Raw genomic sequence first — 24,346 nt, forward strand, 5'->3', positions numbered from 1 at the left:
TATGTCTTATTCATATTAATACAAATCAAGATCATTGTCGATTGCTGATTGTCGATTACTGAAATGGCTCAGACTAAGACTATGAGGGGTAATATCATTATAGCCAAGCTAGATGTTATGTAATGAATGTAAATATTCCATTATAAATGTACTACATATAACCAACCATGTTGTGCTTTAATGAAACAAAGTTCAAAGTGCAATAGCAGTGTAAATCTGTAAATCAATATGACAGTTGCTGAATAATATGACTCCCAATCCATGATTAAAGGTAAATACCAGAGAGAGAAAAATATGATATAGAGATGAAAAAATGTAATGTGGTATGCACTCTGTCTAGTAAAGTTGAATATAGGCAATAAATTATTTGTCAATCAAAAGAGATTTATGAGCTGTGATTTCCCTCATCTAGACTGCAATGAACTGGATCTGTCGGTCATGTACATTTACATTGTTACAATCCAAAGCAGCAAAAGCATGATTCCTGCTGGCCCCATGGTCCATGATGTATAGATTCTGCTTGATGCGTTGTTAGTCTTACAAGTAACAGTCGGAGTCTCCATCATCTCCCTGATGGTGCCATTAAAAATCTGTCCAAAGTTGAACTGTCAAGATAAAAACACAAAAACATCTCATTTTATGGTAGCTACTGCAGAAAGCAAACAAAAACTCAACTGCAACTTTAATGCAATATACACATACTGCAACAAACTCACACAGTAATATTAGTCACATAATTATTAAATTCATGGCAATCATCAGATCCACATACTTTGGTTATGCCCAAAACTGGAAACGTTCTGGGAAGAAGTGTTTGTGTGGAGTGGAAATATTACAGTGGACCCAATGGTGGCTCTACTAGGTCTATTACCAACAGGCATCGAAGGAAGAGCCAAAAAATATCTTTTACAAATACTACTAGCAACAGCAATTAAATGCATTAAGGTGGTTGAAGCCTGACCCTCCAACATACAATATGTGGACTGAAAAATTAAGGAAATATATCAAATTGAACAAATAACATACTCCCTGAGACTTCAAAAAGATATATATTCACTAGAAGGTGGAGCACTGCCATGGGTATACTGTTACGGTGAGGAATCCATAAAATATGAATCTGATCTATATTATTAATCTGATATATATATATATATTTTCTATTTTCTTTTATCTCATTTTGTTTTATTTTATTTTTTCTTTCTGCAATTATAGTATCTGTCTCCTTTGTTGTACCTATCATCATTGTTATCATGTCCCTATAAGCACTACTGTACATTGTATTGAAAAACTCAAATCTGTATGTATGATTTTGAATGAAACTGAAATAAAAAGTTTTTAAAAATCCTCAATAAAATATTATTTTACTTTGATGGATTGGAGGTAGAGAAGAAACAATGTTACATTACTTACATCATCATCAGAGACCAAGTGAACATGTGGCATTGTATTCACCAAACTCTGGTACTGATTGACTTCATCCTGGTTTGTGGTATCTGCAGACAACCTGTCAGAAATAAGAGGAGAGCAACTCTGACAAAATATCATGGGAAGATACACCTCCCTGAAAATATAGCCTACATCTAATGTATGGATACTGTAATCATCTGTAGATTCAGTCTTAGCACAAATATTATAATTGACAGCGCATCAGGCCTTACAGGTAGCTTGAATTTCCTAGAGCCATTCCATTTGGGTAACTAGTACACGTTGTGACGTTGATCGCAGGATAGTGGAACAGAAAGGCCAGGCACATCTCATCAGTGGTTGCTAACCCCATCTGAAGGAGCAAAATGTGAAACATGGCAGGCATTAAAAAAAACAACAAGCTTCTCTTTTTAATTGTGGATGACTTTAAAACAGATTGTATGATGGCAGAGGATTATAGGAGCCAGGCACTCTTTTGATCTGTATGTTTATCTGCAGCAGTTTTAAAATTACAATGTGTTGTTTGTTTGAATGATGCAGGTGATACAGTGTTTACCCACCTCAGTGGCTTTCGCACGATCAGCAGTGTTGTAGGTGCACTCCACTGAAATCTCATCACCCTGTAATGGGTTAAAGTGATGTGCATCATAAACTACACAGTACTGTTAATATCAGATTGTTTTAATAGCTAAAACAACTACAAAACTGCCTTTTAACATGTGGGCATAATGCACAGTATAGAAGAGACTTACCGGCTTGATGGTTTTGATTTTTCCAGAACTGATAATCTGCTGTAACTCAAAGTTGTAGTTTTCATCCAAGCCCAAGAAGTCGATCTGTTTTCCATTTCTACAGAGAACAGGTATGAAATAAGAGGACCGCAAAATTGGCATCAAATTCTATTCAAAACTGAATTTTATCAATTCATGAATCTTTTTTTTTTTTTTTTTTTTTACTTCTACAGCTTACATATTGGCTGATCTAAAGCAAATTATTAATTTCATACCTGTAATGGCCAACTCTGACTTTCCTGCCAGCCAAGTGAGTGTGCATCATCACAGCGAACACTTGAAGATCAGGCATAGGACCCATCAGCTATTAGTGTGAAGTAAAGAGAACAGAGAACATCTTCTTAACTTGCCTCCAGTGACCACCTTTGTAATTGTAAATCCATATAATCTTTCTGCATACCTGAGAAAAGAGAGAGGTGTTGCACACGCCGTAGGTGTGAAACAGAGGGGCTTTTGGAGGGATGTTGTACTTTATGTAACTAAGCGGCATGACACCTGCAGACAGGATGCCCACATCGTGTTGCCGCAGTTGGGAAGTATAGTGCAGTCTCAGTCCTGAGCTGTCTGTCTTGCCTGTTCGGAGAGAGACAGAAGTTTAAAAATGTTGTATCTTGGTCATGTGATGATGAGACTAGAGAACAAACAAGAGATGGTATACTGTATGTCATGTCAGTATGATTGGCTGTTAAAAATAAAAATGTAGGGGTATGTACCTGCTACAAGTTGTGGGTTATTGTAATGGACCTCCAGCCTGTAGTATCTGTCTTTGTTATCACCACCAAAAGGAATACCTGCATTTTCTGGAAAGTCAAATACCTGTGGTTTCAAGGAAAAATCAGCTTGTATAAGCACATCACTGACATCAAATTAAAACATAATGAATCAAGAAATGTTAAATGATAGGACTAAAACTAGAGCATGGACGCTTAATTTGTCTTCACCTCTCCTCCCACTGCCCATGTGGCCACCACCCCGAAGCAGGAATCCACGATATCGCCCATGAAGCACGCATCGTTGTACGTTTCTGTCACATAGTTGGGGCACTGGTACAGCAGCATGTGGTGGACGATGTCAGGGTGCTCAATCACTGGTTCAATCTGAGTTAAAGTGAGTTAAAGTTTTTGTACAAAAGGTTTTAAGAATGACAACTAAAGAAAATCATACTATTTTTTCCACTTTGGGAACTAGATTTATATTAGATAATGTTACCTCCACTGTTGCCCATAACGTTGGAATACATTGGGTTTTTTTTTTTTATTGTGACCATGTGATTTATTCTTTATAGATAAAGTGTATATCTTGTCAAAATTTTACTTCCAAACATATCACTATGAAAATTAAACTTTTATAGGAATAACAAGAGGAATGTGTCTAAAAACACAATTATTCCTACTTTATGGGCAACAGTGTACATTGTAACAATTTGATGTTTTTTGTCAGGGTGGTAATTGTAACATAAAGAAAGTATGATTACCTGATATATGTGATGTTTTGTCAGTAAGTTTGGAAATGTCATGACCTTGCAGTGGTAGTAGGTATGAATGGGAGGGATAGTGATCTGTGACAAAATAAAGATGTGGATTAATAAAACACATTTCATTCTGCAGCATTTCCATTCTTTCATCCAACCTGTATGTTGAATAGCCTATGTTATACACTCCAGTAAAATAGCAATAGAGGCTAAAAAGATGTTTGCAGTTATTCTTACATTGTCCACTCTGATACTGAGATAGTTTTGGCTGGGTGAGGACGTCTTGACCCTATAGTTCAGCAGGTTGACGTCCTTGGTGCCTCTGTAAGAACTATGGTAGCCGATCTCATCTGTTGCTCCGTAAGCATAGATGAGCTTAATGGTTTTATCCTGTTAGAGAAAACAACAGTGAACATGAAAGGAGTTTCAGGAGTGGAAAGGAAAGGATTCAAGTACTGAACAAAGACAATGCCCTGACTCTGCAGTTTACTGTGCACAGCTACATGTCAACATGTGCAGCTGGGTTTTATTACAAAAACCGTATAGCATTTCAGGTATTCAATGGGAAACAAAATGTTATGGAACTCAGTGTGACCATTGTGTTCTTATCTGAAACCGCCCAATCAACGCCGATATAAAGGGTCATTCAGGTGGACGTGAGACAAAACAACTGCAATAACATTCTTTACATGGTGGCGTGCAGGAAACCTGAGCTTTACATAGGGAATTGGAACAACAATACAAAAGACTATACAAATAATGAGACACGACAAAGGGGATTGAGCAAGTGATTCAGGTTAACGCTAATGTGAGGCGTTCTGGTTACCATGGAAATGACAGTCTCTTAGGTAATGTGCTTCATTAGTTTAATAGGATATTACCCTGTTTGTTTGGTGTTTTTGGTTTCACACTGTATAAGGTTTGTGAGATTATATGAAAATACCAATCATCACCAAACACCAATTGACCTAGGCTACTCAGTGAAAAATAAAATTGAACTGGTAGACATAACAATCAATCACGATTTAAACTAAAAGAAATCTTTTCAGATCACAACTAAGCCCCTTGTGGCTTTTTGCCTCTCCCTGCACTGTCCTATTGTTACCTACCATGTTTTATGTTGTATTCTTTTAACTTTGTGCAAAAATACAATTCAAATAACAAATTACAAATTCAACAATAACTCCTCACCAATGTGTTTTATTAAAAGTTGTGTTGGTAAGGAGGAGGCATTAACAAAATGACTTACAGTGATATGGAAGTCTTTGTCATCACAGGCCTGAATGGACCTCTGAAACTTCATGATGGTTTGACCTCCACTTTCAGTCAGAGACAGGAGAGTGTAGCTCTGGTGTTCATCCATCGAAGGCATGGTGTTCCCTGTGCCGTATAGATCCTATTGGACAAAAACAGAAGAAAACAACAACAATATTTGCCCATCATTGTGTCATGTTCGCTGTAGAAATTAAAAAAACACACACTCATCCATGTGGTAGTGGCTGTGGCTTACAGAGAAGTAGCTTCCACTGGATTTGTATCCCCCTATGACCATATCTGCACCCTTCATTCCTCCGTTCGGACTCAGGCCGAAGCCTATCCAGCCTGTCGTGTTGACGGACAGTTCGAACACAATGGTTCCTTCCACATTATCAAACCCCCACTTCAAACAAACCAGGTCATCACTGTCCAGGTACACCATGAAGGGCATGGAGTGGTCGGATGCCGCTGCTCCTTCGGTCCTGGCCAGGAGCAGGCAGAGGAGAGGGAGCAGAGAGCAGCGCATGATGTCTCTGTGAAGTTGGAAATCTTCAAACTGAACTCACTGTCTGCGAACTTGGCGAAACTCCCTCCCACCTTGGACACACCTGCACTGCTAGATGAACTCAGGTGATACAGGCGAAAAAGTGCCAAGTCATTTCGCACTAGGCCCTTTGAGAACAACGGACACCACGCAGCACTTCTTACTGTGAACGTTCAGATTTTAATTTCACCTTAGTTTAAAATGAAAGGATTTCCTCAAAGTTCGTTCTCAGTGTTCAAACAGAACAGTGACACTGGCTGTGGGCTCTGCTACATACTTACAATAAACTGTATCCTCTTTCACCTCCTCCGTCATATCAACCTGTTCCCCCAGTTTTTTTTGACAGGCAAATGAGACCACTGCTGGACTCAGGCGTTTGATGTATGAGGAGGTGATGAGGGAGTAAGTGACGAAGGCCAGACAAAAGGTATACCTCCTATCCCCTTTCCCTCTCTTTGTCACCTTCCTGTATAACAATTGATTCCTATGGGAATATGTATGGTGGATTTATTCTTTGAGTGTTGTTCTGACTTTTCAACTCCTAGTGGACTCTTGAACTATCTACTTTGAGCCTAAAATATTCTGGGCACTTCAGATTTAAGTTTTAATTGATTTGATGTAGTTGTAGTTCAACTGACACTTCAGCTGCTTCCGTTCCTCACTTTTCTAAACGTCATCTGGCACGCTCACTACAGGGCCTGAATTTGAAATTCAGCATTTCACCTCAGCTGACACTTTAACTACCATTTTACATCTCAGATTAGAGGGAGGCTAATTAATTGCTTTGCGTTGATTAATTGGCACCGATAGCACACTGAAATAAATAAATTGTTATTGGCAAAAATATTGCCTCTGATTCTGGCTGATGGCCGTGTGCACCCGCCACCTGTTGCACAGTCAGGCACAAAGTAGTTGAGGGTAACACTGAGATCATTTATATTTAAACAGGGCTTGACATTAATATTAATTAACTAAATACAAATGAGCTTCCTACAGATGAGGTGTCTGCATTGTCCTGGTCATTTCAACAGAGGAAGGGACATTTTAATATGTTCATAGTGTTTACACATGCAATTTTCACTATTAGAAAAACACACTTCAATTCTATTTTCCTTAAATGCTACATATTCTTGTTTTGCAATGCAAAGCAGAGAGGTACTAGAGAGTGGGTCAACAATATTGAGCATGAGGGATGTGTTCACTCTGCTGCCAGTTTGTCTTAAGCTAAAACTAATGCCACCTAAAACAAAAGCCCATATATTTGTGGTGTTTCTTTTCCTATGCCTATTGATATAAATGGCGTACAAAATAAGAGACTGTTGGACTAGACTGCATTATTTGCAGCTCGATACACTGACAGTGTGTATTGACCACCACACAGGTAGGCTATGTCTTTAAATGTAGTAGCGCACTGACCCCAGCAGAGGCCGACTGAAGCATTAGAAATGAGCCCAGGGTCACTCCCTTTGAGCCGTTGTGCCAGCTGTGAGCTGTCAGCAACAGTAAACACACGGGAGCCGCCTTGACATCAGAATAATACACCGGAACTTAATGACTATTAGTTTGGGTATGTAGGCTATAGAATAAAAAACAATAACAGAAGAAAGAGTAGGTGCAGTAGGACTCTCTGAAAATGCTTATATTATGGAATGGAAAGTCCATTAATCAGCTACAAAATTAAAATCAATAATGATAATTTGGTTATTATTGTTATTATTAATAAATAATATTATCACTAACTTCATTATTCTTTAGCATACCTCTTGTTCTTCTTCCTATTATAATAATTCTCATCACTGTGTTATTGTTTCGATGATATAAATAGGGTGTATGACCTTTATTCTGAATTATGGAATCTATGGAATGGAGGCCAATCTTATGTTTTCTAAACATCTTTTAGTTTCTTGCTTGGTGGTCTTTTTATTTGAACTCGTCCAGTCGACAGGGTCCTATCAGACGGAGACTACCTTTCCGGTTTCTCTCTCCGTGGTGCAGGTCACTCCCTCTGTACTGTCAGCAGCTCTGTACGCGGTTCAAACTTACAGTCGCACTTCTTCAGCCTTGTAGCCACCGACGTTCCTCTCCGTGGTTTCTTCCTTTCTTTTTGGGATTTTAACGTGAAGCAACAGTGTTTTCATCAGCGTGTTAAAGTGTGGCGCCTCTCCACCGGCAGGAATCACCTTATTTTCTTCGCTCTCGGCTGAAAAAAAAAAAAAAAAAAGCAACGAGGAGAAGAGGGGGGAAATGTCCAGCTGAGGGTTGGAAATCCTGAAAACCACAGGGCCTGTGTTTGTAATGATTGATCAATGCTTCGACAATGGCGCTAAAGGTAAAAAGTCTGACAACTTTTCAGTGCTGTTTTTACATAAACCCAGCTGTATACAGGGCTGTCTCCTCTACTTTCTTACTCCCAGTGTTGTTTATAAAACGAGAGCTGTTGAGGAGTTGCAGTTTCTCGCAGTAGGTTTACAGTTAACACTTCTTCGCTCGGTATAAGCGACACGAGAAGAGTTAGAAACTTGTAACTTTTCTGCTTCATTCGCGTTTGGTGGCGGCTCACCACGCGTGTTTTTAGAGTACGTAAGAAAGCAGTGTTTTCTGCTATACATGGAAAATGTGTCTCATTAAGAAAGTGTCTTGTGACATTTTACTACCTTTCCAGTGCGGGTCATGTCTACCTCTGTTGCATTCTGGGTAATGTAGTCCTCGGCTTGTGTGCCGCTTTGTCAATTCATCGCAGTGGGCACTTTCAGTATAGGCGCGTTTAACTATAGGCTACAATTGCAGTCTGATAGTTTTACAATACACAATCTCTTAATGAAGCTTACAATCATCAGTTTGTGGTAAAATTGTTTTAGAGATCAGTTTATTCAACTTAATGATCAGAGAGTGTAGTTTGTGGTGCACTGTCATCTTATTCAGAAGTGTTGTTGTTTAACCTGCTTTTATTAATATAAACAGGGTGACTAAAATAGTAGATGCATTGGTCAGTTCAGGCCAATGCAGTTCTCTCATTGTTCTTAGTAAAAATAATATCTGAGCCAGCAGATCTGAGCTGAGGCTGCATGGGGCTAGAAACTCATAGTTCCTGTTTAACACACCATTCACCTTCCCTGACCCTTGGGAGGTGGCAAACCCACACAGAAATAATAGGTCTCTGTTCAATGAGGTTCAAATAGCCTTGCATTCCATGTCATTGATTAATAGACAGAGTTAGTCACACTTAAGTTAATGTTGTTTTGATAACAGATGGCATGTCGGCTGGCGATCCAAATGAATGCACAGTCAAATTTATGAAAAATAAATGAGTGATTAGCCTGGAAAATAATATGGTAAGTCACAAAGCAAAAATATATTCATATATGATGACTTCTCAAGTTTGAATGTCTATATCCATTTGTACGTATAGTGTTTGCATGCATTAGCAGATGTGGGTCAGTGTTAAAGGAACCGCTCCGGTTACACACAGAACTAGATAACATGGTGGTTCTGGTCTTGTTTTTGCTTGTTAGTGATATTTGGTTAGTGAGTCTGCATAACAAACCCAGAAGAACGAGTTTGGTCTGTTTCCATTGTGCCTGTATGCCATGGTTCTATACTGATTAATGTGTCACTGCAGTGTTTGTCGGTCCATTCATATTCACATACAATGTTTTAAAAGGAGGTCATTAAACATGGTTTTTGTGTTTGTTTTCATGATTATGTTCAGGCACAGGTTTTATACGACTTCATTGCTGAGGCTGGAAACAACGAGCTGACGGTGAAAGAAGGCGAAACAGTCACTGTCACCAATCAGGTAAATCCATATACTTAAGTGTCTGCCTCTGATCTTAGAGGTAGCTATAATAGATGAGTGTGTTATAGCTTTAGTTGAATGTTCACAAAGCTCTTCCTTGTAACTTTGTTATCGACCAGCCCTGTAAACGATCCACCTCACATGACCTCAGGTTGTCTATAAACACTGAGTGTCACAAACGCATACACAGGAAGGAAGGAAGGAGAAAACAGGGAGGGGAAAAAAGAGCATGATGTCATTACAGCGAGTCGCCAACAGCGAGTCGCCAACAGTTCAAAGGTCACTGGCTGTGTGCTGACCTACATAGTTCTCTAATCAACGTCTGCCTTAAGCCAACCAGAACCTACTGTATCAGGAAAACAGAATTTTCTCCACTAAATAAACTGTGACTGCAGGAATTTGTCCTGGGTGCGTTCAGTGTGTTTACGGAAACTTTGGTAACCTGGTTATTGTCAAGAGTTTTGCTCCAACCTGAACTCCTTAACAACATATAAATACCAATCCTACTAATCCATAATAGTGGTTATGAATTAAGAGGAACATAATTTATCATAAGAGCTACTTTCTTCAGGAAAGTGCATGTCTAAATCAGTTATGTCATGCAGTATTAGTCACTATTGCTGTGGCAGTGGAGCAATGGGATCAAAGGGTTGGCCTTACTTGGAGCAAAAATGTGTGATTTGAACTTAAACTGAAATACATTATATATAAATCAATTTAATTTAGTTGCCACTTATATCCAGCAGTCATGCCCACAGCCACAGCAGCAAAACAGGATTAGCTCTCTCACTGCAAAGCCCGCGCGCACTCTTGCTATCAGTCCGCACGCTCAATTTAGCTCAATCAGAAATACTGCAGAGAAGGAAAAGCTGGAGCAATCTGATTCTGTCAAGCTGCCGACAAATGTGGGTTTTAGGGTAATCAGGTTATTGCGGTCTAAGTAAACATGTTCTTCCTGTTAATGTGATGGAGACATCCACTCTCTGCTGGTCTGAGTGGATCGCTGTCTTTCCCTCTAACATGTTGTGTTGGGTCTCACTCAGAATATTGGAGGTGGTTGGATCGAAGCACAGAACTCCAGAGGGGAGGTTGGACTGGTGCCGGAGGACTACATCGAGGTGAGTTAGACAGTCACCAAGTGTAGTGTGTTGCCTATTCACCACACACACATCACACACAGTGTTTGAATTACATTCACCTCAAGAAAATTGATCAACAAAGCCATGACCTCTCATGCTCTGAAGTCGAGATGTACAATACGTACTACTCATCGCTGAGCAAAGACTGATTTTTTAATGTTTCACCCTCTCAGAGCATCTATCACTATAATATTTGTCACCACAGATAACAACACCTATCTGCCTACTGTGATGCAGTCTCTAGTCTGAAAGTAAAAATCACAACAGGATGTGCCTCCTTCATGGTTTTGCTGATTAGGGTGTACGTCTGGTGCGAGTGTCCGGTTTGATCCAGAGGCTCTGACTTCATCATGAGGATATGATTCACTCCGAAGACATTCGCAAAGAGACAGAGAGAGAGCTCGTTCAAGAGTGTTAAGTTCATGCAGTCTGTTCGACGGTTTCGCCTCATTCTAAACACCACTTAAAGCAACATTTAACAATGTAGTATCTGTGTGTGCGCACAAGCGGGAGTCTCTGATATTATCCGCCTGCTTAACTCTGCAAACAAGCTCATGTGGATGTGTGTGTTTATCTGACCTTAAGTTACCTCTCCAGCTGCCCCAAGACTGTTTTGATTCAGTGTCCAAAGCAGAAAAAACCCCACTGATGACAAATGCACTTGTAACTTATGTAATACCTAATGGAAAACATCAGGACGCGGTCTCTTTCTCGACTAACTCACTTTCTATTTCACTGCACTCTACTGGTAAGAAATAACAAAAACAAAAGGATGCTGCGTGACAAAAATAGCCCAGAGGATTAGGTGTGGCGGTTATGTTGGCACATGATAAAACAAATTCAAATGTGTAAATTAAAGTGTCTCCAGCAGTTGTTATTGCATTTTGGTGAATGTGAGAACGTTTCAGAAGTCATTTTGCAAAACCAGAGAGTGCCAAAGAAACACGATCACATTACCACAGAAGAATGTACCTTTAAAAGTCATCAGATCGCTGTGGAATATCTGGGTTTGTTTTTTTTCTAATGTGGCTGTTTTTGTCTTTGTCATCCTTTCATCTGTAGTTCGGCAAGGCATTCCCAGCAGCGGCAACCACAGCACCCACTTCAAATGCAGGAAATGCTGGATCTGCAGACCTTGCCTTCTTTGATGCATACGCTCCCGCTGCTGCACCTGCACAAAACCAGGTAATGCACTCGCCTGATGTGGATCTGGGGTTATTAAACCCATCAAATGCTATCCTGCTGTCAGACTACAAAGTGAAAAGACACCGCTGACAGACACAACCACTTTTGGGGAAGTAAGTGTACGTACATATATATATATATAGTATATATATATAGTAATTCTTTTCACAGCACACCTGCTACTGTAGGTTCCCTCTATCATACAATGCAGCATGTGCGATGTTGAAGAAAACGCAAAAAAGCGGAAGTCAGCGATGAACGTTTTACTGACATTCGTGCATATTGTGTGAACCCCGGAGAAGCAGAAGTGAAAACAGCTGCTGTGGGAGATAGTCACTGTGTGTCATTTAAGACCCACGTGTGTTTTTTTAGCTCCCGTTAAATCGAACAGAGAGTGAGATCTTTACTTGTTAGCAGACAGGAAGTTCCACAAAAGTGAGCGTACCGCTGGATCAGTAGAAATTTGCAAACTAAGTGGTTGAGTCAAAGCAGGAAATGTGTCAGCCATCATCCCTCACTCTCTTTCACTCTCTCTCACCCACGCACACACAGAAACACGTCTGTAACCAGCTTCACTTACACCCATCCCGTAAAACATTCACTGCCAGCGCCTTGTGATGTTGTCACCTTCTTTTCCCCTCAAGGTTGATGTTGGGGGCTTGAGTCCCCAGCCGGAAACCCCCGACACCCCAGTTACCCCCTACCTTTCGTCCCCTGATGAGGTAACCGCCACTTGGGTGGGCGGTGGGCATGGCTAGAGGCATGAACCCAAGCCCTCCCACGCTTACCCAGTGTCTGCCCCCAAGTCCCCCCTCGTCTCTGATTGGTCTCTTGCTTTGGCAAATCCCCCCCCCCCCCCACCCATGATGCCACCCTTCCTCTTAATGCCTGAACAAAGCATGATCTCATCTTCTCCATTCACCTCGCACCACAATACAGACACAAAGACACTTAGTCACCAATCAACTCCCTCACCTTTCATCTGTCGTATGAATCATCACCACGGTGGAAAGGTTTAAAGCTCACAATCGATGATCCGTATACCTCACCTGTAATTGACTATTCACACTGGCGAATCATTTGACCACGACACGAATGATCATCAGAATCTCACACACAAAAAAAAAAAATCATCACCACTTTTTAAAAAGCCACCTTGACTAAATATAATGTTCTTCACTTGTTTTTTTTGTCATTGTCATGTCATTGCAGCAACTTGCACTGGAAGCATTTGTCTCATTATTTTTCTGTATGTGAATGTGCGTTACATGATGTATCTTGTGACCCAGGCCTGCACCAGTTCTGTGGTCAGGTTGCTCAGTGATTGGGTACTTAAAGGGATAGTTCACCCTAGAATGATATTTCGCCCATTATCTACTCACCCTCATGTGGACTAAGGGCTGGAAGAATTTTCAGAGTCCACCGTCCCTTCTCTGAGTTACAGGGGGTCTTGGCGTAGCAGTGCATTTCAATGCAACGGTTGCAAAGGGACACCAGAGCTCTTCGTAAAAAAACACACACAAAAAAACATCCAAATACCTCCATGATGCTCGTATGTAATGTCCGTCTTGTGCTGAAGCCCCAAATTGCGTAATTGTCCCGAAAAAAATTAAATAAGTCTATATTTTAAGCTTGTTTGTAGCGGAAGCTTCTCGAAGCTCCTCTTCCTGGTCCGTCCAAATCTCGCGTGATTTGCGCCAGCGTCAGTGCGGTTACTGCGAATCACGCGAGATTTGGACGGACCAGGAAGAGGAGCTTCGAGAAGCTTCCGCTACAAACAAGCTTAAAATATAGACTTATTTAATTTTTTTCGGGACAATTACGCAATTTGGGGCTTCAGCACAAGACGGACATTACATACGAGCATCATGGAGGTATTTGGATGTTTTTTTGTGTGTGTTTTTTTACGAAGAGCTCTGGTGTCCCTTTGCAACCGTTATATGGACATGCACTGCTACGCCAAGACCCCCTGTAACTCAGAGAAGGGACGGTGGACTCTGAAAATTCTTCCAGCCCTTAGTCAACATGAGGGTGAGTAGATAATGAGCGAAATATCATTCTAGGGTGAACTATCCCTTTAACATCAAGTTTACTGCAGCCCGGATAAAGAACATACACACGCATGCCCATGCCCACAAGTTTTTATATTGGCGCATATAGCTGCCTTGCAAGCATGGCATGCAGTTGCATTTTCATCCTGCAAGCACTGTAAAAAAAAATGTATAGTGGTTTGTGAATGGTAGCTGTTGCTTTTACTACTTGTTGTTGTAGTTACTGCATGTGTTAATAGGCATTTATTTAATACCACAAACTACATTGTCACTGTAAAGATGATTGATTGTCTCAACAGACTCCCTGTTTGAGGCCAGAGCTGCCTGATGTCGTGTTTTGAAGAAGCATGTTGTTTTGGAGACTGCTGTCAGCTTCTCATTAAACAGACTCCAAACTGGGCTGGACTCCACTTTGTGTTCTAGTCTCTATTCTCTTTCTCTTTCTCCATCCTTGATCATTCCTCCGCTCTTTTCATCCCTCACGTTTTCCCTCTGTCTGTCTTATCCAGGCGAGTAACGGTAATGATCCCTGGTCCGTGTGGAACGCGGACCCCTCGGGGGGCTCCAACAACAACTGGGCGTCAAATCCGGAGGGCACCCAAACCGGGAAGGCCGCTGGCGACCCCTGGGCCTCCGTATCGCAGGGCCACCCTCAAGCCTACCAGGGTCCGGGTAAGAGCAGCTTTTGTTGGCCTCATGTTAGAAACATCAGTGAGTGACTTCTGCTATTCAAAACCACACAACAGGAAATATCAGGAAATAAAGACTTTGCTGCATGAGTAATTCTTAAACTTTGACTTCAAGTGGTTGTATTTGTTTGCTGTCAGATTTTTAAGATCTCTAAAGTAGCAAATACTCCATTCAAAAAAATGTAGCTGAAAAGAAGCTGTCATGTTGACTGTATCAAGATGTGTTCATGTGTTTTGGAGCCATGTGAAGGTCACACTCTGTTTTTAGCTGCTGGCGTCAGTACCTGGCTAAACAGTTTATCTTAACTCTTTACAGATAGTTTGCTTATGAACATTTAAATGTGCTGACAGGGCAAAATGCAGTGGATAAGGTTGTTCTGGAAAGTCTAGACTTACAGCTCAGTCATCTGCAGGTGGGAGCTAAATTCACCAAATAATCAGATTAGGAGACACTGGTGTGACGATGCCACAATGTGGTCAGATCATGTGAATTGTGAATAGAGTTGTACCTTTGTAACAGCCTAGTCTGTTGTCAGTATGAGCTGTTGTTGGGATACTTGTTGCAGATGGGGTGGAGATTGATTCATTCTCAGTTTACTACACATCATGTATAAATGTTTTGAGTTGTTTTATGGAAGTATCTCTAGTTCAGCAGGTCTTTGGTTAAAGATCTGTTTGGAGGAAAACAGGATATGCTAAGAAGAGTAAGATATGTCTTGGTCAGACAGAAAATGATATAAAATCTCAAGATTAAATAAGATGTACTGAATGTATAATGTTTTGCTTTTTGTTTTGCAGTAAGATTAGACAAGGTGATTACAAAAAGGGGTATATAGGTCAAGTAGTCCTGGAAAAGATAGGATCGGCAACATACAACAAAATGAGAAAAAAAACCCTTCTTTAAACCCACAGTAATAATGACCAAGGAGATCTGAAACTAACTGAAATATCATGAAGACATACAGTAATATACTTTAATATTACTGTTAATATATAAACAGTAATATTTATGTATATATTTATTCTGATAGGGAATTCAAAAAGCATCCAACAGCTATTTGCAAACGCTACTTCAGCCAGCGTCTGCTCAGTCTCTGGTCAGTCCCTCCACAGAGATGCTCCAGTATGTGGACAGGACCATCAGTGGAAAAGTTAGCCTCACACATGACTCACATGGATAAATTACTTGACCTGGTTTTTAAAAAATTCTCCAGTTGTTTTTGTTAAAGCAGAGCAGAGGGGATAAATGGTGAAAAGAGGAATTAACAGATTTTTCCTTTCAGTTTCCCTTGCCAAAGACATCTACCCATATCCTTACCTTATCGATTACACAGCAGGTATCACGTGCACGGCCTGGTGGAAGCTTTTATCTTTATTTTTGTGTGTGGACTGGCAACAGGTTTTCATAAAGACTGATGGATTCTAGCAAATCATTTTAGGAGATGATTTACATTTTTTAAAAGCATGTTTATATGAGGCATCCAGTGTGAATATATTAACACTATTGATATTAACCCTTTACTAATTTACTTGTGATGTGGAAAATACAGACTGGATTATAAAGCTTATTTTTAAAAAGTCAAAATCACACTGACTTATTTCAGATTTCAGTTGTAGCTGCTAAAAGTTGTAGCTGACAAAAGATAAAGCAGTAATGATTTGTTTGTATTCCAACTTTTAAAAAAAAATTATATGTTTGTGTGGCACACTTGGTGAAATTAATCTCAGAAATTGTGATTGCATTGTGGCTTTTGTGGGACAGATGCAATGCAGAAATACACGCAATACAATGACTTCCTCACAATTGCTTCCTAACATGACTTGTGTAGGTGTGGAAATATTGTGATTGCACTTGTCCACAGTCAGATTTTAAAATCTGCCTTTCACCACAGAGTCTGAAGCATGTCCTCTGTGGTTTTAGCATCATAGTCTACTGCTGCCACATGCACATTTTGAAAGTGCACAGGTCTAGGGAAAATTATGATATACAAATCGTCATCTTTTTATAGTTGCCTCTAAGAATAGAAATTTCTATCAAGTTTCAAGACTAAACAACAGGATGTATGCTCTTCATTTACATGAGATACTAGGGCTGAAGAGAAATCTTTGAACCCTTGAACACATTTAACCAAACATTAGAACGAGGTCAAATTGCAACATATGTAACTTATTGGTTTCAGTGCATTTGTGGCAATGAGAAACACAGTCTATCTGATAGCATACAGCCTGCATGCTATGGAGCTAATGCTAATGCATCCATTAAAAAAAATCTAATCTTATCAAAAATGAAAATAAGAGAAGTTGTATTAAGACAAATAGACATTTTGCCATCACATTACAGTGTTCTACCATTTAATTTACTTAAGTATTGGAATCATACTGCCACCTTTAGCTGTTTCCATCAATGATTTAGTCTCCTGTCTACCTCTTATTATGGGAAACATCTTTAGTAGCTATCGCTCAGTGGATTGTGAAACACATTGTACAGCTGTGCAGAATGTTTTTTCTTGTGTCTTTGATGGTAAAACTATCAACTGAGTGGGCATGTATCTGTCCACAGGAGCAGAGGATGATGAGTGGGACGATGAGTGGGATGATATGAAATCCACTGGAGGCTACGCCGAGTCAGAGTCTGGAGACGGTGGAGCCATGCAGAGAGGCGGAGCTCACGCAAGCTCAATGAAGATCTCTCTCAACAAGTAAGAGTGAAGCTGTGTTTTGCAGCAGAAAGAGCTCTGGGTACAATGAAGGTTTTGGAAATGTTTGCATTAACCTTTCTTCTCTTCTACACGATGACTTATTCCTGCTTACACCATCTTTCCCTTTTTTTAACTTCATGCTTGCGTTAGCGTTAATATTCACTTCCTTTAAGAGCCACAGGCACACTTCTATAATGGGGCCCCATTATCGAAGTAATTTGATCTTTGCTGTTGACACTAATGTGCACACAAAAAAGCCTACTTCAAACTCTGTTGATGAGTGAAAGAGATGCACCAGGAGCTTCATTTGTGAATTTCTCTTTGAACAGGTTCCCTGGATTCTCCAAATCTGGACCAGAGCTCTACCTCCTATGCAAGCAGCTCGCTAAGGGCAAAGAAAAGCTACCAATCTATGTAGGTTGTCTCTCAATCAATCTATGCAAGTTGTATGCAATATATAGCATGACATATTTTTTTGCGAGAAGTAGTGACATGACATGACCCAATAAACCACAAAATATAGAGATTTTCTGTCCGTCATTGTCAATAAAAACTAGTTTCTGGCAGATTATTGAAGTGGTAAATCTTATCTTACATACAGTGCAGCAAATAGTGTGGCAGCATGGGTTGACATGGTTTCCTCTTTTCCCCAGTGTGATGCATCTTTTATGCCATAAAATTCAGTTTCTGAACCTCATGTTTCATGCTTAGATGGGTGAAGTGGGTCCCGTGTGGTCTTACCCAGAATCTCAGCTAGACTGCGTCGTGGCTGATCCCAAGAAAGGCTCAAAGATGTACGGCCTCAAGAGTTACATCGAGTACCAAGTCACACCCAGTGTAAGTATCCCGCAGTATTTTCAGCGCTTCAATATTTTTTTTATTAATCTGGCGTGTAAGGGAACAGCACATATTCTTGTACTGTATGTAAAATGTTCCCTTTTTTACATGAGTGTCTTTAACTTCCCTTTATTGTTTTTTTTTATTTTAGACCACAAACCGACCAGTCAATCACAGGTACAAGCACTTTGATTGGCTGTACGAGAGGCTCCTGGACAAATTTGGGTCGGCAATTCCCATCCCGTCTTTGCCGGACAAGCAGGTGACAGGTAAGTGCTTGACTTTTGTCACCAAATAGACAATGCTGAAGTGAGCATGTGAATGAAATCTGTCGTTTTTTATCCTCATCTCTGTTCCAGGGCGCTTTGAGGAAGAGTTTATTAAGATGCGCATGGAGCGGTTGCAGGGCTGGATGACCAGGATGTGCAGGCATCCAGTTGTTTCCAGCAGTGAGGTTTTCCAGCTTTTTCTCACCTACAAGGATGAGAAGGTATCTCACTCTCAAATAGTGTATCTTTATAAGATCAGTCATCACTGAAAGCTTGGTCTAGATTGCTTTATTTCTTTATTTTGTAATTAAAAAGAGGGATTGATCTTGTTTTGTTCAGGACTGGAAGATGGGGAAGAGAAAAGCAGAGAAAGATGAGACAGTTGGAGTGATGATCTTCTCCACAATAGAGCCTGAAGCCGCAGACCTAGATGTCATAGAAGTGTGAGTTTAGTCAAATTGCAAATAGCAGAACCAGTTTCCTGTGTTCATTAGTGTTACTGTACATGTTGTTGCACGCCACAGCAAAAAGGGTTTGCTTTATATACGGTACATGTCCTCCTTGTCCTCAGGGAGCAGAAATGTGATCAGTTCAGCAGGTTTACCAAAGCCATGGACGACGGAGTGAAGGAAATCCTCACAGTGGGACACGAGCACTGGAAGAGATGCACAGGCCGTACGTATACAAGACACCAAAGATGAACACATGTTTTACCCTACACAGGCCACACCTTTATCTCCTGCTGTAATTACTGTTTATATCAAAGAAAGATTCATTATGGTTGACTGTTTTGTCAACTTAGGGGGGAAAATCTATTCTCACGGTGTGTGTATGTGTTTGCCCATGTTATCTTTCTCTCCACAGCTCTGCCAAAAGAGTACCAGAGGATTGGTAAAGCCTTCCAGAACCTCTCCACTGTCTTCACCGTCAGTGGATACCAAGGTAGGAAACACAGCTAGAAAGTTTTATGGTGCCACGGGGGGCGCTGCTGGGGTGCGATCTCTGTCAACATGGGAATCAAACCCACGACCTTAACATCAAGAGTTACAATCAGACAGACACATGATCATCTCTCTCTTAAAACTGACATTATGGAGCTGACAGACCTGCTCCGGCCCCCTGAGCAGGTCTGTTCCAAGTTTCACTTAATCATAGGTCACACACTCACACACCTACACTCAGGTACAGTATAGCAGAGTATAGATGTCCTCACTCACATCATCGTGTCAGCCGATAGCGAATGGAAGACATGATGGCTGTCTGCCATGAGACATGTTTCAGCACTTTGCTTTTTTTTGATGGGAGTTTGCAACATAATAAAAATGAGTATTAATAACTTTATTTGTAGCACTTTTAAAAACAAAAATAGAACGTTTTTACAACAAAAACTGAAATGTTTCCTAACTGGCAACATTTTGCTCACGGCTGACATTGCACTTTGTAACTATGTATGTATGTTGTCTGTCTGTCTGTCTGTCTGTCTGTCTGTCTGTCTGTCTGTCTGTCTGTCTGTCTGAAACACCAAGTCAACTTGCCCTCAGAGGTTGCCAAGGTTGATTTAACCTGCCTGGTTTTTACTGAGTGAGATTCAGTTGAACTGCACCTTTCAAACTCAGGCTTTCAACTTAAACATCCTAACTGTTATCACATAAAGTTACCTGTGACCTTTCTAGTTATTTTGTAGTTATGTTAAAGAGGTTATTGCCTCAGGGCTGTTCTTTTGAAAACCTTAGGCATTTTCCCATCAGCAGCAGGCACTTGCTAGTCATGTCTTGCCACTTTGCCGTCTTTGGCAACTGATTCAAAAGGTTGCTGTAATCACCACATGTTATAATCATAATGGTGACGCCAGAAGTCGATGCAATTTACAATGTAGTCATTCATCATGTGGAAATCTTGTTTTGAGATGTTATTGACAAACAGGTACTCTGAAGAAACCCGGTGGTGACATGTTTTCATCCCACAGGCGAGTCGACCTTGACCGATGCCATGACAGCAGCAGGGAAGACGTACGAGGAGATTGCTCTGTTGGTTGCAGAACAGGTAGGTGGTGGCTGCAGTCGTAACACACTGTGATTATACCGCACATGCAACTTCAACAGTTACATAACTGCTCCTGCCTTCGGTATTCTCCGTGTGGGTATTCTTTAGAGATTACCTTTGTGTTCTTCTTATTATATTATTCTCACCCAAAACAGCCTCCATTATATTACTCATGTTTTAAAAACTCAGCACAGTCTCATTCTTCGGTGTATGAATCAGTCGTGGGTGTATGTTTGGTGTGCATTCAAACCCTCTGAAAAGAGGCACCGATGCAGAACTGTTGGTGTCAAAGTTCCTGAAGTTTATTTTAGGCCTTTTTTATCAACCACATTGTTGTGTGTTCGCTCTCGATTCACAACGCCTCACAATGCCTGCGAACATTTCCTGCTCTGCCGTCGGTGTTTACATCCTAGCTGTTGTGTTTTACTGACCTCTCTAACCCAGCGTCCTGCTCGCGCACGCCGCCCTCTGTAAAGGAAGAGGTCATGGAAAATTTATCTCCAGTATTTCCGAAATCTGTGTTTTGACCTACTATTTGAATATGGCACAGCAAATCCAAATAATACACGCTCTGTGTAGTCTGATCAGTCTGGCGTGTTATAAAATATACTGGGGCCTTTTTTTGTTTTGTTTTGATGTCCCGGCAGCTTCCAAAGGGAGGAGGATTCATCTGGTAAGCTTGTGCTGACATTTGGTCAGTGCTCCTGTAGAGTTGTTGGCTTTAGTTAAGCATCGCCTGTGATACAGTTTACAGAATAGTGAGGAAGCCAATGTTTGGACATGATTCATTTACATGCTAGAGCTGTCTGCCTGAGAGGACACTTCCCTTATTAAGTTTTTTATTGCACTTATAATATACTGTAGAATAAATGCAGCTACATATTTTATTCCCTCACTGACTCACTGATCAGCCCGCTCTTTACTAGATGTTGAGCTGAATCCAGGGTCTTTTAGTGTACAGAGTGTTGGCTCCCTGTTTTCTATCTTATCAGTTTCAAATCCATCTACTTTATCTCTCTGTCACTTTTTGTCCTAAAACACTTCTTCCTTTTACATTAATCTTTCTTGTCTCTGTGTGTGTGTGTTTGTTTCCTTTGTGTCACTCTCCAGCCCAGGAAAGACCTCCACTTCCTCATGGAGACCAACAATGAATACAAGGGTCTTCTTGGATGCTTCCCAGACACCATTGGAGTCCATAAGGTACAGCAGGAAATGTAATGGGATGTATCCATAATGTTAAAATTGAATTGTTGTGGTTCATACTTCCTGATTACCAAATTAAGATAGACTGTACCGCACAAAACATATAGCTACTGTAGTTATTACATGGAGATTAGTTGTAAATATTTCTGCTCATTAGCTGCCATGTGTTAACTGTTGGTGGCATATTGACAAAGCTAATATTAGTTTGCCCACTTAGAATGAAGAAAATAATATATGGACCTGTCTAACCATAAACTTGTTCAAAACACAAAAATACATGTGTACAAACTTTGTAACAAAGATATCAGTCTGTCACTTTTCTTTTTTTCTTTTCTTTTTTTAATTCTTCACCTTATCTGGATACAGGTATCTCTTTAGATCATTTCCTGCCCTAATGCAATATGGCTCATGACTCCTGTGTTGTTTCTTTTCGTACAGGCAGCCATAGACAAGGTGAAGGAGGGCGACAAGCTGGTAGCCACCAGTAAAATTACCCATCAGGACAAAGTCACCATGGCAAAGCGAGTCAGCACCATGTCTTACGCTTTACAAGGTACCACACACACACACACTCTTCATGCGGAGGAGGCGGTGAAGTAGCGCAGTTTATCTTGACACCGTTGCCCGATCTTAATGGTTTCCCCTCTTCTCTGCCTCAGCTGAGATGAACCACTTCCATAGCAACCGTATCTATGACTACAACCGAGTCATGCAGTTGTATCTGGAGGAGCAAGTGAAGTTTTACGAGACGGTAAAGACGTTTTTTTAATCACAGTGTATTAGAGTCTGTAACAGTCTGTCCTTTCTGTTGCCTTATTACCTGTGGAGCAGCTGGATACCAAACCATCTCGACCGCCCTCTGAGTTTGTTTTTTTTCCTTCTTCTTCTGAACCCCCAGATCGCTGCAAAGCTGAGACAAGCGCACAGTCAGTTCACTACAATGTGAAAAAAAAGCCTTCAGTCTCGCACTACAAGACAAGAAGAGTTGAACCAGCTCAACATCCAAAATATTCTTGCTTATCCTGCATTCTTTTCCCTCCATGTAATTTAAATTTCACTTCTCTCTTTGTGTCGCTCTTACCTCATCTCTTCCCTCACTGCTCGTGCCAGCAGTCCCAGCTCATGGTGTTACTTTTGTCCGCTGCACTCAGACAGTCTATGAGCATGTGCAGCAGCTGAAAAGGCTTTGGCACTTTTTTTTTTTTTTTTTTTTTTTTTAGTGTCAGCAACGGGAGCAGAATGAGAAACACTATGTACACACATCCTTTCCTCTGTCCAAGGTCCAAGAGCTTGTGACACAGGAAGTAAACATCCCAGTCACAGTTTGTGACCATGCATTGCTTCATTGTATGAGTCACACGCCACAGCTATTGGTGGAAACATGCAATACTCTGCAGATTTTTCAATCTTTATTTCCATGGATTGTTTTCTAACAAGTTAAAGGAATTGATCTACACATGTAGCAAAACTGTTTTCAGCACAGTAGTGATGTACTGACAATATAAAACCAAAGCCATTCTCTCTCCTGTCAGTAGCGACAGCCGGGGAGCTGATTACTAAAGGTAGCTTTGACAGCATATCAGAGCTTTACTGCCTGTTTTTCAGCCAATGCAAAGTTTGTTTAAATGATTTTTTTTCCTTCAGTAAATACTGTCAACATTCACGAGTCGCCTGACATCATTAGTCCAAGCAGTGGAGCGTTACTTCGAGAGTCCGACAGTCTTGGAAGAGTTGGCAAAGGTGGAGTGTGTGTCCTCTGTATGTCCACCGCTGGCAGTGCCAAGCCCTCTTTCATCCTGCACTTCCTCAAAAGCTAACAGGAAGCTCCACCTCCTTCCTGTCTTGCCCACGTGCCTTGCCCCCTCTGAGGAAGATAGAAAAACTTTTGAGTTATTTGCCCCCCAGCCTGCGCACCGTGACACTGCAGTTTACATTTCAGCACGGGAGAGGAAAATGTGGTGTAAACGATGCTCAGGTTGAGATCTGTCATTTTAAACATTGTACATTTAAGCCAAAAGTCACAGAATCAGTACCTTCCTGCAGACGGTGCCAAACGTGATTCCTTTTTTTCTTGCAGTTCAGTCTGCTTTTTGACCAGATAATGGTGTTTTATATGAAGGAGTAACAGCAATGTTACTGTAAGAATCTGAACTATAAGCTGAGTTTGGGACAGGGCCGTGGATCCTGTCACGTATGCAGTCTCTCTTCTTTGCTTTTCACCGCTCAGTTTTCAATCAGTTGCTAATCTTCACTTTTTGTTTTCTTATCATATGATACGTGAGAAATATATATACATATATATATATATATCAGGTGCTTCTTGTCATTGAGATACTATTTTATGTATAGAAGTATTTTCAATACAGTGCAACTCAGAGAGGAGCAGAACTTCTGTTTGATTTATTAAACAATGATTTGTATTCATTGGGACTTAATGTTTTTTTGCGCGTGAGTGTGTTGAAAGAAACCTTGTCTTGTTCTCTGTATGGTTCGGAGTGTACAACACACTACGCATTCTCTGGCCTTTTCACAGTAAAGCCCTTATTCGCACCAGCAGATTCTTACGTAGAGATGGATAGGAATGAGAATGAGTCGGCAGCCTGTGCGAAGGGTCAAAGAGTGTGTTTGTGCAGGCTTGTGTTGGAGGAAGTGAAAGAGCCCTTTTACCCCACTTTCTGCTCTCGCTGCCATCAGGTGCAGCTGGATGCGTATGCCGCGAGGAGATCTTATACAACAGACAGTACATGCATTCTGATATTTGTTACTCATTTCAAGTTTATGTCCTCTTTGTGCATGTGGCTGGGGCTTTAACAGAGATAGGTGCACAACTTCTTTAAAATTTAACTTAATTCACTCTCTAAACTCTTGTAAAACACTGGCAATTTTAATTTCAGGTTGTAAAAGTGTTTAAAGTGCAACCTGTGGCCTCTTTTTCAGTTGGCCTGCA

At 40.7% G+C, this 24,346-nt stretch overlaps 2 protein-coding genes across 4 annotated transcripts; one reads left to right on the forward strand and one right to left on the reverse strand.

The window, feature by feature from the left end:
- Nucleotides 1–201: 201 nt before the first annotated feature.
- On the reverse strand, nt 202–7,668 carry moxd1l (monooxygenase, DBH-like 1, like). 2 transcript variants are annotated; one of them, XM_085771516.1, is made up of 13 exons: nt 5,198–5,610; nt 4,937–5,083; nt 3,925–4,077; nt 3,691–3,774; nt 3,158–3,313; nt 2,930–3,032; nt 2,617–2,789; nt 2,432–2,520; nt 2,178–2,274; nt 1,986–2,045; nt 1,659–1,777; nt 1,411–1,504; nt 202–605 (listed from the first exon to the last, which is right to left on the reverse strand). In XM_085771516.1, the coding sequence occupies exons 1-13, from the start codon at nt 5,468–5,470 to the stop codon at nt 447–449; spliced, it is 1,707 nt and encodes a 568-aa protein (XP_085627642.1). In that variant the 5' UTR covers nt 5,471–5,610; the 3' UTR covers nt 202–446. The 2 variants fall into 2 exon arrangements, with proteins under 2 accessions (XP_085627642.1, XP_085627643.1); XM_085771517.1 differs by lacking the exon at nt 5,198–5,610 and adding an exon at nt 7,532–7,668 and having other exon boundaries at nt 324–605.
- Nucleotides 7,486–23,823, forward strand: snx9b (sorting nexin 9b). 2 transcript variants are annotated; one of them, XM_085771514.1, is made up of 19 exons: nt 7,517–7,817; nt 9,198–9,284; nt 10,328–10,402; nt 11,486–11,608; nt 12,253–12,330; nt 14,169–14,331; nt 16,909–17,047; nt 17,377–17,461; nt 17,759–17,884; nt 18,036–18,153; nt 18,244–18,374; nt 18,493–18,596; nt 18,725–18,828; nt 19,018–19,095; nt 20,120–20,196; nt 21,307–21,396; nt 21,838–21,952; nt 22,059–22,150; nt 22,298–23,823. In XM_085771514.1, the coding sequence occupies exons 1-19, from the start codon at nt 7,806–7,808 to the stop codon at nt 22,343–22,345; spliced, it is 1,845 nt and encodes a 614-aa protein (XP_085627640.1). In that variant the 5' UTR covers nt 7,517–7,805; the 3' UTR covers nt 22,346–23,823. The 2 variants fall into 2 exon arrangements, with proteins under 2 accessions (XP_085627641.1, XP_085627640.1); XM_085771515.1 differs by lacking the exon at nt 12,253–12,330 and having other exon boundaries at nt 7,486–7,817.
- The last annotated feature ends 523 nt before the right edge of the window (nt 23,824–24,346 follow it).

This window comes from Trachurus japonicus, chromosome 24 (assembly GCF_045865225.1).
Source record: "Trachurus japonicus isolate A0001 chromosome 24, Traja_1.0".
Lineage (NCBI taxonomy): Eukaryota > Metazoa > Chordata > Actinopteri > Carangiformes > Carangidae > Trachurus > Trachurus japonicus.

Coding starts and splice junctions, on each gene's coding strand:
- moxd1l (XM_085771516.1), bottom strand. CDS start 5,470: ATGCGCTGCTCTCTGCTCCCTCTCCTCTGCCTGCTCCTGGCCAGGACC. Junction 1,505..1,658: donor CTAGGAAATTCAAGCTACCT/GTAAGGCCTGAT, acceptor TATTTCTGACAG/GTTGTCTGCAGATACCACAA. Junction 606..1,410: donor ACTTGGTCTCTGATGATGAT/GTAAGTAATGTA, acceptor TTATCTTGACAG/TTCAACTTTGGACAGATTTT.
- snx9b (XM_085771514.1), top strand. Junction 18,597..18,724: donor GACCTAGATGTCATAGAAGT/GTGAGTTTAGTC, acceptor CCTTGTCCTCAG/GGAGCAGAAATGTGATCAGT. Junction 19,096..20,119: donor CACCGTCAGTGGATACCAAG/GTAGGAAACACA, acceptor TTCATCCCACAG/GCGAGTCGACCTTGACCGAT.